The sequence below is a fragment of the Oratosquilla oratoria genome, chromosome 19 (assembly GCF_046742065.1).
Source record: "Oratosquilla oratoria isolate Oo_2021 chromosome 19, ASM4674206v1, whole genome shotgun sequence".
In the NCBI taxonomy this organism is placed as follows: Eukaryota; Metazoa; Arthropoda; class Malacostraca; order Stomatopoda; family Squillidae; genus Oratosquilla; species Oratosquilla oratoria.
This window is the reverse complement of record NC_134795.1, coordinates 20,309,293-20,324,118: the sequence shown is the minus strand read 5'-3', so window position 1 is coordinate 20,324,118 and position 14,826 is coordinate 20,309,293. Positions and strand designations below refer to the sequence as shown.

Here is a 14,826-nt window from a genome sequence, read left to right as displayed (position 1 = left end):
CTGGGCAGTGAACGTTGTGGATAAAGTTCTATTCTTCAAGTATAGACAAAGAGGCTATAAATTCAGCCCTGCTGTTATTCCGGTTACTGAAAAGAAGAAAAATAATGCAGTACTATTTTCGTACTGCCTGTAAAGCAAATGTTGACAGGGAAAAACATATCTGAAGTTCGACCACTCGGATTTTTTTATGTAAAGCCTGTATGCGTACGAGGAAAAACTTCTACTTATTCCCCTTGCTCTAGAATGCCTCTAGTATGACAGACTACCAGTCACCAACTAGGAAAATTATATACAGTATTTAGCAAATTCCTTGTTATATGGCAAACGCTCAAGAGCGCCTTCACCCCCGACTTCTGATTAATTTTCTCGAGTTTTTTATTATTATTATTATTAAGTCGTACTCAGATGGTAAGTACACCAAGATCCATGGTGCAATCAAATGAAGAAAAAATACATCTTACAAAATTACGAGCTTTCGGGTGATACATTTTCAATTAAAATAATGGACAGGTTTATATTTCTATGACGGACAATGCATTTTGTAAAACGGAGGGATCTTATGTAACGTCTGCGTTCGTTGAACTGGGAGAGGATGCTATTGGAGGTGGTTCAGGGGTCAACTTTTTGCTACATAGTCTTTGTACAGCAAGGATGGCCGGGTTGCTTTGTACGCAAAGTATTGTTCCCACAAAGTAGACCCAGAGCTAAATAGGTCATGTCGGATGATAACTGGCATCCTACGATCAACGCCCTTGTGAAATATTTAAAGACTAGCTGCAATGACGTGTAACCATCTCAAAGATCGAACGACATAAACAGCTAAATGACCCCAGACACTCACTCTATGGATACCAAGAAATGACGCGAAAATTTAAGTCCCGCAAAAGCCTATGGCCGTTGAGGTACAGGATCAAAGCAGAGTCGCTTCATACAAGCTAGAACGTCGACAGCATTCCGAGAGCGTGTAACACGAGACCCTGCCTTTACATTTACAAAGAATTACAAAAGAGGAGCATGTCGACAGGAGACCTTTTGGTCCATAACTAGGTCGGATGCGAAAAATATAATAATGATAAGAATAAATAACAATCATATCATAAACAATAATAAATAAAATAAATGCGTAGGCGTAGTTAAATAATAAACAAACAGGTAAATAGTAGATAATAATAAATTGACAGATAAATAATAATAAATGAAAATCAAGCAAATAATAAACAAACAGACAACTAATAACAAACAAATAAACAAACCCATGCAGGAAGGACTAGCTAGCATTAAACAGGGCAAAACCAGAAACAACTTCGACAAGTGAGACTTTGACAACAGCACCGAATGCACATGAAGAGAACAGGCATTCACATTGGGGATGGGGGGCAGCATTTAGGGGGACAGCAATATTATTATTCTAGTCTGGACATACCGCCCACATGGCTGACAAAATGATTATAATAAAAAAAAAAGGTCAGAGGAGCCCTGAATATTTTACAGCAATATATGAATTTTGCGTGAGAATCAACAAAATATGAAATATTTTCCCTTGTTCTTTCTGCAATAGGGACATTAAATAGAAAATTTAAAATCTGTTTCATTATGTCGCAAGCCAATAGCTATGATAGGCAGTAAGGAATGGTGGAGATAGGGGGAGGGGAGAGGGCATCACTGAGAATTTTGCCCCAGGGCGGCCCTTAGGCATGTAAGGGCTCTGGTAGAGAATTACAATGAGCCACTTTCTCCAGGAATATCCAATGGGTCCCCACTGCTCCAACCTGACCTTAATAATGAAGCAAAAAACACTGACTGCTCTACGGTTTTGGTTCGACAAGATATGATGATATATATATTATATATATATATATATTATATATATACATATATATATATATATACATTCATTCATATGCACATACATGCATATATATTATATATATATATATATATATATATATATATATATATATATGTATATATGTATGTATGTATATATACACAACAAAGTAATTACGGATGGTCATTAGTATAATACATACACACACACACACACACACACACACATATATATATATATATATATATATATATATATATATATATATATATATATTGGGTGGGTGGGTGTGTTTACCTATATGTGTCTTACGGGAAGGGGAGCTACGCTCGTGGTGTCCTGTCTCTGTATCTAAATGTGTGCAAAAACTATACACAAATTTAAAAACAGTGTAGATAAAACGAGATATGAAGACGGGGCACACGAGCATAGCTCCCCTTCCCGTAAAATACTAGGTAAATAAACACACACCTGCTGAATGTCCATTTTACGTATAGGTAAATAAACACACACCTGCTAAATGTCCTTTTTACTAGTTATGTCCTTTTTTGCTCAAGCGTCTGGCAACCCTGCCAAACTTGATGCTCCCACTGCAGAATAACGCAGTCGGCAGTCGTCCGCAAGTCAGCTGATCGTAAAAATGGCGGCGCCACTGGCCTTTCGAGGATTAAGCCTTTCTTCTTTTAACTTGCGTAACAGCCTACGAGTTTGCTCATCTAGTAAGGTAAACAAACTGAACAAAGACAGTTTGTCATTCTTGCGTGGGACAACCCGTTTTACCGAGAGGGCAAGTTGTATTCAAGGCCATGGCTAACTGCCATTGGAAGAGACCTTGGCCCTCAGCCTATGTTTAACTATCCCAAGAAACTTATGCAGATAGAATTTCAATGTCCAAATATTCATCACATTGATTGTAAGTCTTCTGAATAGTATCCTGATGCTTCCTGTACGCCTATACGTATCCATTTCGAGAGAATTCTTATTTCAGTTGGTGTTTACTACACCGGGCTAGCTAATCCGGTTTGCTGTTGCGATATCATGTAGTATAGATTTTGTAGACTCGTTTAGATGAAACTTGTATGATTAGAGAATTTTTACTGTTTATTTAGTCACCTGAAAAGGATTTCAGATATAAATAATTTGCTTTTTACCATTTAAGTACTAGCCTTGTTATGCCAGTGGTTTTAAGGATAGTAAATTAAGAAAATACTGTCCCTATGATGGATTCTATCGGAAAAACACAAGCTTCTAGTTCGAACACTAATAATTTTGCACTCCTTTCTTCTTTATTTTTGCCAGAACTTGAATTTGAAACTGTCATTATAAATCACTGCTTGCATATCAGAAAGCAGTACCCCAGAGTCGTCGTGTTCCACGATATTTTTATATGGAAGATTTCTAGTCCTAAATTAGTAAGATTGTGTATTTAGCAAGTTACTTGTGTTTTGGTAAGCGTTCCGGGCCCCAATATATTTTCATTTCTATCTAGTGCTATATATATTTCATGTCAGCATTGGGATATGCCGAAAAGTACAATAATAACAATAAACTACCATCCGAGAATAAGCAATTACATATACATTACCCTCTGACCTATTCTACGCTTCTCATTACCGGGCTGGAAAACTAACCTTCCCCAGTCCACACGTAAGTTCATATGATTATATCGCCTAATTTTCCAGTGTTCTTAGACCTTGAATCAATAAATTCAGTGGGAAAAAGTTAATAAACACATGAGTAAGCATGGAAGGGTATATATTTTTTAAGAATTTACTGACAATAATTACTTGATGCCAAGGTTTCCGGCCCGGCGCTGAGCGATGTCTTTAGCTAGGATTTAACGTTGTATATTTTGGTACGTGGAGCATGCCGATAGTTGTAGCTTACTTATTTCTTTCGTTATTTTACTTTTAATTTCTTATGTGTTTGCTTTTAAGGGGGCTAGGTTTTCCAAATATTAGCTGGGGTTTTCAAACTTCGAATTGTGGCGAAAACCCGCCAGAAACAACCATACCGATGGAAATAATCGTATTGTTTACATAGTGGCGGCGATATCATTAGCTTAATTTACTTGTGCAACTTGCAAGTTAAAGGTCTGGAACTCGTGAAATAACGAATTTGATTATCGATTATTACATTTTCTGCTCCACAAAGAACGAAACAGCCACTTTTGGCAGGCCTTTACAACCTCTTATTCTCAATAATATCAGTTTACTGTACATGACTTATTTGTAAATAGAAATGCTTGTATCATCCCTGCAAGGCAAATTAAGACGATAGTATCGCCGTAGATATGTAAACAATGCGCCAAGCTCGGCTGCCTTGGCGGGTTGTGGCAAAGAATCCGCCACTTATAGCCATGCTAGAGCATCCTTCTTATTATACATGGCGCTTTCTGACACTCGGAAAAGTAATAGAAGATATCCCAACCTGAGACACTAAATGAACTAGTTGATAAAATGTTCATATGCTCAGAATCCGTTAATTATCGAAATGAGACGACGCGGACAGCCTATTTACTGCCATAAACATAGGCTGGTATTTCCGCTAGTCTAGAAACGGCCAAACACTACTTTGGGGCGTATTTTTTGGTATATTTATAAATGCTTTTTTTCCTACGTATGATGATGTGCTTATAAATCCGTGTTTTATGATTTTTTTTTAATAAAGGTTATTTAAAGCTAGGAATTTGTGGCAATTCTCGTATGATAATTTGCCCCCTCCCAAATAAAATGTCTCATCTATACTTAAATTGAATTAAATCTATTTTATTTATTTTATTATTGTTCATTATTATTATTATTTTATTTTATTTTTTATTTTTTACAATTGGCTGAATATTTAACCACATTTCTGGAAGACATGGTCTATTCTTTCTTAATTTTTACTTTTTCTTTCAAAATACTGGAACCTGCATAGCACCTATACAATGGTTGTCAAGAGCATTCAAACTTAGACTAGAACAATGGCTTAAAAAAAAATAGAACGGAGACCTCCCCTCAGAAATCATCAATGACCTTGCTCACTCCAGACAACCATGAATCTGAGCTAAGCATCCAGTAGTGGAATTGAATTGCTAAACTCTTCCCTTGTTCAAAGAGAACCGAAGAATGGTCCTTTTGATAGTCGTGTGACCTTCAGCCCATACATCAGAGAACTGATAGTGAAAATCAATAGGATGGTAAAAATTATAAATACTATAACTAATACCAGGCATAGATTTTGGATGTCAGAATGAAGCTCGCACCACAGTCTACAAGCAGCTCTTGAGAATCACACTTGACTAGGCCTTTGTAGCATGGCCCCCAACAGTTAAGAGAATAAGTGTGGACACTCAACAAACTGCATGAATGAAAGCATTGAGAGTGATAACAGGGTGTATTGAAACCACCCCTAATAGAATAGCTGCATACAGTAATCAAAAACCTACCTAGATCAAATGAAGATGACCTTTTTTTTTTCTTCTCTTTTCTTTTCAAAATGCACCTTGACCTGCTTACCAGTGTCATTACATCACAAAAGTACAACTGAATAAAAAAAACACTAGCAAGAAAATACTCAAACAATTTAACACCTGCGTCACACAATATGTCCACACAAAAGCATATTCATACTTAGGTCATAGGACAAGCACTTCAGTTCAACTACCAAACTTCATACCTCATCAACCTCTGCCATACATTAGCCGCACAGAAAAATCCCTCCCAACAGAATAAAGAACCACATTTGTACAACTATATTCAGGTCACTATTCATAGACACAAAATGCACCAAATGCAAACATCACACAAAAACACCAAACACCTCGTGTATTCCTCCACCTTAGCTGTACCTAGACATCAACACAATATTTCTTCCTTGATTGACTTTTGGGTTGATTCAATGATTGCTACCAGTTACCTGGGAGCTACATGTCTCCCTATTTTGATGGAGCAACATTTTATTGATTTTTTTTATTTTTTATTTTATCTTTTCTTGAACATGATCTATTCAGAATAAGATGTGATTGGTTACTTTCAGCCAGAATTGTAAGTGATATCACTAATGGTGTGGTTTTTGGTAGAAATGTTGAATACAATCAATTTGTTGACTCAGGTCTCTTGAGAAATGCAAAATATTAAAAAATCCCACATAGTAATTGACTATGTAGTAATCTCCACATAGTAATTCATGGATACATGTATCCTACCCTAATCTAGCCTAACTTAACTGCAACTAACCTGATACTAATGATTGTGATGTCAATTTATTTATCTTAATTTGTTTATTTCTTTATATTCTATTCATTTATTTACCTATTTATTTATTTTTTATTTGTTATCATCATTCTGACACTAAGACAAAAGTGGCCTGTTGTGCTATGGTCGCTGCACAGTGGAAATTTTTTCTAATGATGGGGAGTGCATGTAATGACATTGTTGTTCCTTATCCATTGGTATATGAATACATTGATATTGATTAAAATTTTGAAATATGCCATAATTAAGATACTGTTTGATCTACATTTGGAGAGTAATGTCATCCTTTTTTTATGTTGTAAAATTTGATCTCAAACACAAGTGAATTTTTCTTGAACAAGTACATTTATATGTCATTACAATTTTCATTCACATTTTAAGTTTATTCAAGTGTCTTTGAAATTGAAACTCACTAGAAAGTGGTCTTGTAATTTGTTCTTTACACTTTAACTTGAGTTTAAACTTTAATTATTATAGCTTTCTAATTATTGATTGCTTTCTCATTTTCTCTGCTTGAATATATTAGACATATTTCTCTGTCAACATGTTTACTTATGAGTGTCTTTTTAATCATCATATTCATTATCTTTATCTTAATCATCATCAATTAATCATCATAATCATCATCATCACATCATATTATTATCAGTCATCATCATCATATCATCATTATGAATTATTTGCTCAAAGATTTCTGTCCAAGGGTCCAAGCCTGCCTTACAAGTTAAATCTAAATAGTTTAGTACCAGTAATTGTTGTACCAATTGGAAACCTATAGCTCTATAATAGCTGACTATGATTCTGTGAAGAAATTATTTACTCTTGTATTTGTGTGGGTCTGTTTCTATGTCACCAGCAAACAGTAGAGTAACAGCTGTTTGTTATCAGTTATCAGTTCTCACAAGTGTGTGTATTTTATGGGAAGGGCAGCTATGCTCGTGGTGTCCCGTCTTCCTATCTCATTTTATCCAGACTGTTTTTAAATTCATGTATCATTTTTGCACACACCACATTTTCATCTAACTTGTTCCAGACATCTATTACCCTGTGGGGAAAGCTGTTCTTTTCCAGGTCTCCTCTATAACTGTCTTTCTTGATTTTCTTTCCGTGTCCTCTTGTATCTCTACAATCCCATTTTATTAGATCCTCTCTATCAATATTTTCTATGCCTTTCATGATTCTATAAATAGTTATCAAGTCTCCTCTCTCTTCTTTGCTCTAACGTCTGTAGCTCAAGTTTTCCTAGTCTCGCCTCATATGATAGTTCTGAGAGTGTTGGTGCCAATTTCATAATTGGTCTTTGTATTCTTTCAAGTTTTGTTTTACATTTTTTTGTACTTGGTGACCACGTCGTCACTGCATACTCCAATCTTGGTCTTATCATAGTGACTAGTATTTTCTTCACCATTTCTTCATCCAGGTATGTAAATGCCACTGTGATTGTTCTTACTAATTTATAAGTTTCTCCAAAAATTTTGTTTATATGTTTCTAAGTGTATTATTCATAATAATGACTCCCAGGTCCTTCTCATTTTCTACTTTTTTTAATTTCTTCCTCTCCCAATTTATGATCCCGCTATTCTTTTTTTGTTTCTTCCAAATTCCATTATACTACACTTATTAATATTGAATTCCATCTCCCACTTCCTACTCCATTCCCATACTTTATTGAGATCACTCTGCAGCGACTCACAATCTTCTACAGTGTTCACTTTTTTCAACAGTTTTGCGTCATCCGCAAAGAAGCTCATATACAAGGTAACTCTCAATTCCTTTATCCATATTGATATATAAAGAGCAAACTTTATTGGGGCCAGAACTGTTCCTTGTGGAACTCCACTAATCACTTCATCCCAATTAGAATGTTTGTCTCTTATCACCACTCATTTTTCTTTCATGCAAGAAGTCTTCCATCCACTTCAGCAGTTTGCCCTGTATTCCTCCTGCAGTTTCTAATTTCTTTAGCAATTTCTTATGTGGTACCTTATCAAAAGCTTTTTTCAGGTCTAGAAATGCACAATCAGCCCATCCATCTCTTTCTATTAGCCTTGAATAGAAACACATTAAGTTTGTGACGCATGATCGTCCTTGTCTAAATCCTAATTGCCTTGGATTTAGTACATTGTTTTTTTTCCAAATGCTTTACTCATCTAATTTTGATTATTCTTTCACAAATTTTAGCTATTGTACTTGTAAGAGAGACCAGTCTATAGTTGGTAGGGTCTTCCTTGTTTCCTCTTTTATATATTGGTACTATATTTGCTCCTTTCTAATCTTCTGGAACTTTTCCTTCTTTCAGTGAATTGCTTATAAGACTATGTATTTTGTCTGTTAGTTTGTTCCTGCATTCTCTCCAAATCCAGTTTGCCATTTCATTTGGTCCATGCAATTTTCTGACATTGAGATTACTCAAGTGATTCATTATTTTTTTCCTTGTTACTTCCATCACCTTCATAGGGGGGACTTCCTCCTCCCACTTGACATCTCCAAGTTGTATGTTCTCCCTCGTAAACACCAATTTAAATGCTTGTTCATAATTTCTGCCATTTCTATTTCCTCTGTGTATTCAACTCCTTGTCATAGTTTCTCTAATTCTTGGTTGTTTTTCAGTTTGTTGTTTACAAATCTGTAAAATAGTTTTTGTTGATCTTTACATTTTTCTATGACAACTTTTTCATATTTTCTCTTTTCTGCGCACATGTACAGATTTCTATAATTAGTATATATTTTCCATTTTTCAGGTCTTTTGTCTTTCTTCCATTTTATCCAAGCTTTATCCCTTTTGTCTTTTAACTCCCTACATCTTTTGTTGTACCAACACTTCACATATCCTTATTCTTGTTTTTGTCTTGGAACATGCTTTTCCACTCCTTTATAAATTTTTGTCAAAATATTCCATTTCTCTTCTTCTGTTGTTTCCTCCTTGTGTATCCTTTCCCAGTCTGCTTTTTGAAAGAATTCTCTTATTTGATTAAAAAAAAAATTCCATACATCAATCTTCCCTTTATGTATTGTTCGTTTTTTTCCCATGTATTTTTCCTCATTTAGTTCCAGTTCAACCAATATGTGGTCACTTTTACTTATTGGTGTCTTACATTCAATCTTGTCCACAATTTCAGGTTCTGATGTGATTATTAGGTCCAGTCTCAATGGTTCTTCCTCATTCTCTTGTATCCATTGTGTCATTGTATATTCTATAATCATATCAAGTAGTACATTTCCCCATAGGTCGTCTCCACTCTTCATTGTCATCTCTTCCCAGCAGATTTCTTTACAATTAAAGTCACCCATTATAACTATTTTTCCTCCATCTTCCATTATCTTATTTAGTGTTATCCTTGTGTCTTCTAACATATTTTTGTGTTTGCTCTCTTTCCATGAAGTCGTTTTAGGAAGCACATCCCTGTCCTCCACTTCCATCATAATCATCTCTGCTCTATTCTTTTCATATGTGACATTCCTCACGTTTATATCCTTAGTCAGGAACAAAACTCCACCCCCTTGTTTTACCTCTCTATTTCTAATCCAATAATTGTATGCACCATGTCCTACACTGTTGGGTGGTAGTGGACCTTTCAATTTTGTCTCTACAATTCACTTTATGTCAGGTTCTTTATCCTTTAGGTAATCATTCAGTTCATTCAAACCTGTTGTTAAGCCATCTATATTTGTGTAAGACACTTTTAATTATCTGCTACTTTCATCCTGTTTTCTGTTTCCCTTTTGTTTTTCTCTGGTATGAACCATTTCCTCACTTTCATATCCACTTCTCTTCAATAGAATTTCTCTTTGACTCTGTTCTGTTCTATTTTTTTTCTTAGCTTCTAGTCTTTTTGTTTCCTCATCCTCTCTTTCCTCTTTATTCATCTCTCTTTTTATCCATACCTGTTTATACTGATCACTTTTTGCTAGTTTCCCAGTTTTTGCTAAGATATCTGCTGTCGTTTGTGACCTGAATTCAACCTTAATTGGTCTGGTCTTATCTGTATTGTATTTCCCTAGTCTATATATTTCTTCAATTTCTTTCCCTGTTTCTTGTTCATCTTCTTGAACTACTTCTAATATCTTATTTACTTTTTCCTTCTTTTATCTTGTAGTCCTATTTGGATTATGCTTCTCTTCCATCCCTAATATAATTATACATTTCTTTTTATCTGCTAAGTCTCTTGCTATATTCTCCTTCTCCCTTATCACTTTAATAACTGTGCCCTTAGTTTGTTCTTTCATCTGTTATTTTACTATATCTCTAAATTCAATTTTGTTGTTCTCTTGGACTTTTCTCCAACCCTGTACCTCTTTTGCTATGGACTCTTTATTCTCTTTATTATTCTTTAATTCCTCCTCATCCTTTACTTCTTTTAACTGTTTTTGATTATATTTCTTTAGTTAGGTTTTGATTTTCATTCTTTAGTTCTTCCAGTTTATCAACTCTTTGTGTAACTAGTGTAATTGGTTAAACCTAACCTCCCATGCTTCGTTCATATTTTTTTTTTTTTTTTTTTTGTCTCCTCAAGATTTACTAGTCAGGGGAGGTTGTCATCTCCTCCCTCATTAAATCCGTAAAAGTAGTTATCTTCTCTTTTCATTGAGTTGCTATTATCTATATTTCTACTTTTGATACCTCTGCTCCCCTGTTCTACCTCATCTGTGTGTTCTGCATACCTTTTGTTGACACCCCTTCTGACATCAGGAGCCCATTCATCCCTTCCTCATTTCCTTCCATTTTCCTAAATAATTTCTCCCCTTCTCCTTTTTCTTCACCTGCTCACTACACCATGAGCTTATCCCTTCCCCACAAATACAACATAGGTACTCACTCGTCATTGTAATCCACGAAAAGTGTGTTTCTTTCTGTTAGTCCAACGTTTGTGTATGTATGTGTATAGTAGGGGAGGGGGATTGTCAAAGATGATAAACAAATTAAACCCTTCTCAAAGCTACACCTCCAGGTAAAGGTGTTGTTTGTTTTGAAAATTGGTGGGAAAAAATAAACTAAGAAGTTCAGGGATACTTGTTTGTATTTAGCATTATTCATTGATATGACCTCGCTTCCAACTGGAGGTGCAACCTAAATGGGGCTGACACTTTGTCGCTGGTCTGGGACCAGGATCTTTCACTGTCAATTTCAACTTTATTTTTCCACTTTTACATAAGTAGAGCAGACAACTAATGACCGATCCCCTCCTACCAGTACTGTAAGGCACAGACATAGAAAGTCCCATACTAATACAACACAAGTTCCTTTCCAGAGGAATCTAAGAAAGGTCCCAAGGTCCATTGCTAGGTGCTTTGGAGCTGCAGATTTCTGGTCATTGAAACTCATGGCAACAATTATTATGTGACCTATTTTAAGTACTTCACATTTATCATATAATTTCATATATCACATTACTGATTGCTCAAACAGCTTTTAATCACCTCAAGCTTTATCTTTATTTCCTATCATTTTAATATTTGTTTCATTTTATGACATCAGGAAATTTACTTCACAGTTCCTTATTCTTTGATCTTACACTCTGCAGTAACTTCCTGGATACGTGATCACCTTCTAGGCATACTTGTATGTCAGTGCAGTGAGGTTCTTAGTAGAACTACACATTTGAACAGCTGAGTTTTGTTGGTAACTTTTGAATAACAAGTGACAGTTTTTTCCCTAACCTTACCTAATATGATTTATATTATTTTATTATAATCTATCATTACCACCTCATCTGTTTTATTTGTTGCATTACTTTACTGTTTTTACAACATAATTTTCAGTGTATGTAAATATTTTGATTAAGTCTTAATGAAAGGAGCACAGTTTAGCAAGTAGGAATGATTACTCCACAAGCTGCCTTTCTTAAAAGAAAATGTAAATCCAGTTATATTATCTCATTTAACCTTTGGTTGGTGTCAGAACTCGGGATAAACTCCCTTCTATGGTTTTGTATTCCTCCATATCTGCAGTGTATTTTGGTGTAACTATTTGCATAATCCTTTGCCTCAAGTCTCTTGCAAGAGGTTCACAGCTATCAGGTAGGTTATGGCCACTGGGTGGGCCCACAATTCATTCAAGGTAGAAATGCTGTGTTTCTGTCTAAGGATTGTTAGTGTGGAGCATTATAGAATGAGGTGCTCTGTGTCTATTGTGGTGGTTGCATCTGGGACAGTTTGGTTCTGTGGCCAGGCCTATTCTGTGATGATACTGTGTAAATGTTGATTGGTGTCCTGAATACAAGTATGCCAATGTGATTCTTACTTCTCTTGAGAGATTTTTCTGTGGGGCAAATGTCTTGGAGTTTTTGGTTGAGTATTAAGTTTGCTTGTCTGTCTTGGAGAGCTTATTTATTGATTGTGAATGCATTTTTGTGTGATGTATTGCATGGTACTGATGGTAGGTCTGCGATGGAGTTGTAAGCTGCCTGTTTGATATACTTGTAATGAGGTATGTGAATGGTGTTTAAGACTAACATAGAATTGTGTACCCATCACTTTTATATGATGTTCTGTGAGGAGGGTTTTAATATCTGTGTGTAGGTGTCCTATTAGGGTGTTTTTGGTGCAACTTCTTATTACTCTCAGTGCTTTATTTTGTATTGTTTGTAAAGTGTGTTTTTTGTTGATTGTTGGGAGCCGTGCAGTAAAAGTGTAGTCGGGGGTGGTTCATACAAATTGTTTGAAGACCATAATTACTCTGAAGCTTGTGTTTGCGATGGATTTTAGTAGGCTTGCTTGTTAACTTCGTAATTTGTTATGCTTCATGTATTCAATCAACAATAAAACTAACCTGCACAAATCCATCACAAGCAACGACTTTTGACAATAGAAAGAAACCATCTTCATGCAATTGATAAAAATCACACTTGATTATGCCTCCATAGCATGGTTCCCAAACAAATAGAAAGATAAACACACACAACTAACAAACTTGGCAGAAAAGAGCACTATGAGCAATAACAGGATGCACCAAAATGACTCCATTTGGACACCTACGTGCAGAAACCAAAATCCTTCCCGTAGAACACCACATGAAAATGACAAGAACAATTCTTTGCTAGAAACCTTACACCACACACCTATCACAATACATCTCCTTAGCAACACCAACAGGAAAAAAAAAGCAGCATACTACTCTAACATTTATAACAACCTACCACTTGTACCATACAAAACATTCATACAAAAATACATATACAGATCACAAAACAAGCCGTTCAAGATAGACCAACAAACTTGATACTCCACCAACAACTCCAAGATATAAGTCACACAAAATGAAACCTTTCCATATCTGGTAAGAACTGCACTGGTACACTTGCATTCAGGACACCAGCATCAAAACAGTACCAGAGGAGAATAGACCTTACCACAGAGTCAAACTACCTTAGATGTAACCACCAAACAGAGGGCATAGAACACCTCATAACTGCCATGCCCCACACACACAATCCTTAGACAGCACAATACATCTTCACTGGATGATTTGTGGAGCCACCTAGAGGCTGTTGTTACCTGAAGGCCATGGGTCTTCTACAAGTGAGACCAAAAGCAGTGGATTGGTGCCACCATATTGAATTGTAATTGTTTCTAATTTGCATTTACCAGACATGTTTTTCTTTTGTGCATTTTTGCATTTTTAATCATTTCTGAATTTTCCACATTATGTACTGAAAATTTATTTTGGGTTGATTTTCCAGTTTATACCCATTGTTGCAAGGCAGTTATTTTTATTACCTTATTTGACCACTTGGGTATTTAATGACCCCAGTCGTCTTCAAATGACTCCAATCTCCCATGGCAACCCCTACTTTTTGAACCTGTTCAGCAGAGTGGCATCTTTTAAGTGTTTACAGAATTTCCTTCCCTGCAATTTTCAAATTGTTGGAAGTTGGGAGCACAAAGTTTTTGTGTGTGTGTGTTTGGCCAAGCATTGTAATGACCTTTTCAAGCATGCCCTGCCAAGTACCAATTAGAATTTAATTTATTTTTGTACAAAATTTAACTAAGCAACCTTATTCTACAAAATTTATGTTTGCCAAATATTTATAGGCATGGCAAAGTTGTATTGTGTCTTATTATCATCAGACAAAAATGTTATTGTGCTTAGTCTTGCACTGTGTACTTGTGCAAGTTTAGCACATGTATACAGAGTACATTACAGTGTGTCCTCCTTATACGGTAATTCTTTATCCGGTAAATTCACAGTTACGGTATTTGGTAATTACTACCCTTGATTCTATTTATCGTAAGAAAAATTCACAGATACGGTATCTGCTCATGTTTTGGAGGTAAAATTAGAAATTTTGAAGAGGAAAAAGCAGGGAGAAGGTACATCTGCCATAAGTCAAAACTTGGGTTCGATATACGGTAATTTCAATTTATGGTAAGGTTTTCAGGAACACACATGTACTGTATAATGAGGACTCAGTGTACTAGAAATGGTAAATATAAACATTATCTTGTGTTTGTTTTCCATTGAAGTGCAAAACTATTTACTTTAGATCATGGAAGTGCCTGATATGCAGAAATTATTGCAGATATGGAACTGTAACTTTTCTACCAGCCAGCAGAGAGATGCCAGAATTTATGACACGGCTCTTGAAGCAGTAAAGGACATTCCATCAGGGTCCAAGTTGCTTGTGGGAGGTAAGTCTCCATTTAATTCATTACGAAACTTCATTAAGTAAAGAAAAAAATAAGAATACTGGATCAGTTTGAAATTGTTTCAAATTGGTTTCAGCCATTTTATTTTCATTAATATATGTTCTGGAGCAACTC

The 14,826-nt window shown here is 35.5% G+C and overlaps 1 protein-coding gene across 1 annotated transcript in view; it reads left to right on the top strand.

Annotated features, from left to right (window-relative positions):
* The first annotated feature begins 2,421 nt into the window (after positions 1–2,421).
* Positions 2,422–14,826, top strand: part of SCOT (Succinyl-CoA:3-ketoacid CoA transferase) — a 28,390-nt gene continuing 15,985 nt past the window's right edge. Inside the window, exons 1-2 of the mRNA XM_076202728.1 lie at positions 2,422–2,552; positions 14,586–14,694. Coding sequence (XP_076058843.1) covers positions 2,469–2,552; positions 14,586–14,694 — 193 coding nt within the window. The 5' untranslated portion in view covers positions 2,422–2,468. The remainder of the gene's footprint in view (positions 2,553–14,585; positions 14,695–14,826) is intronic.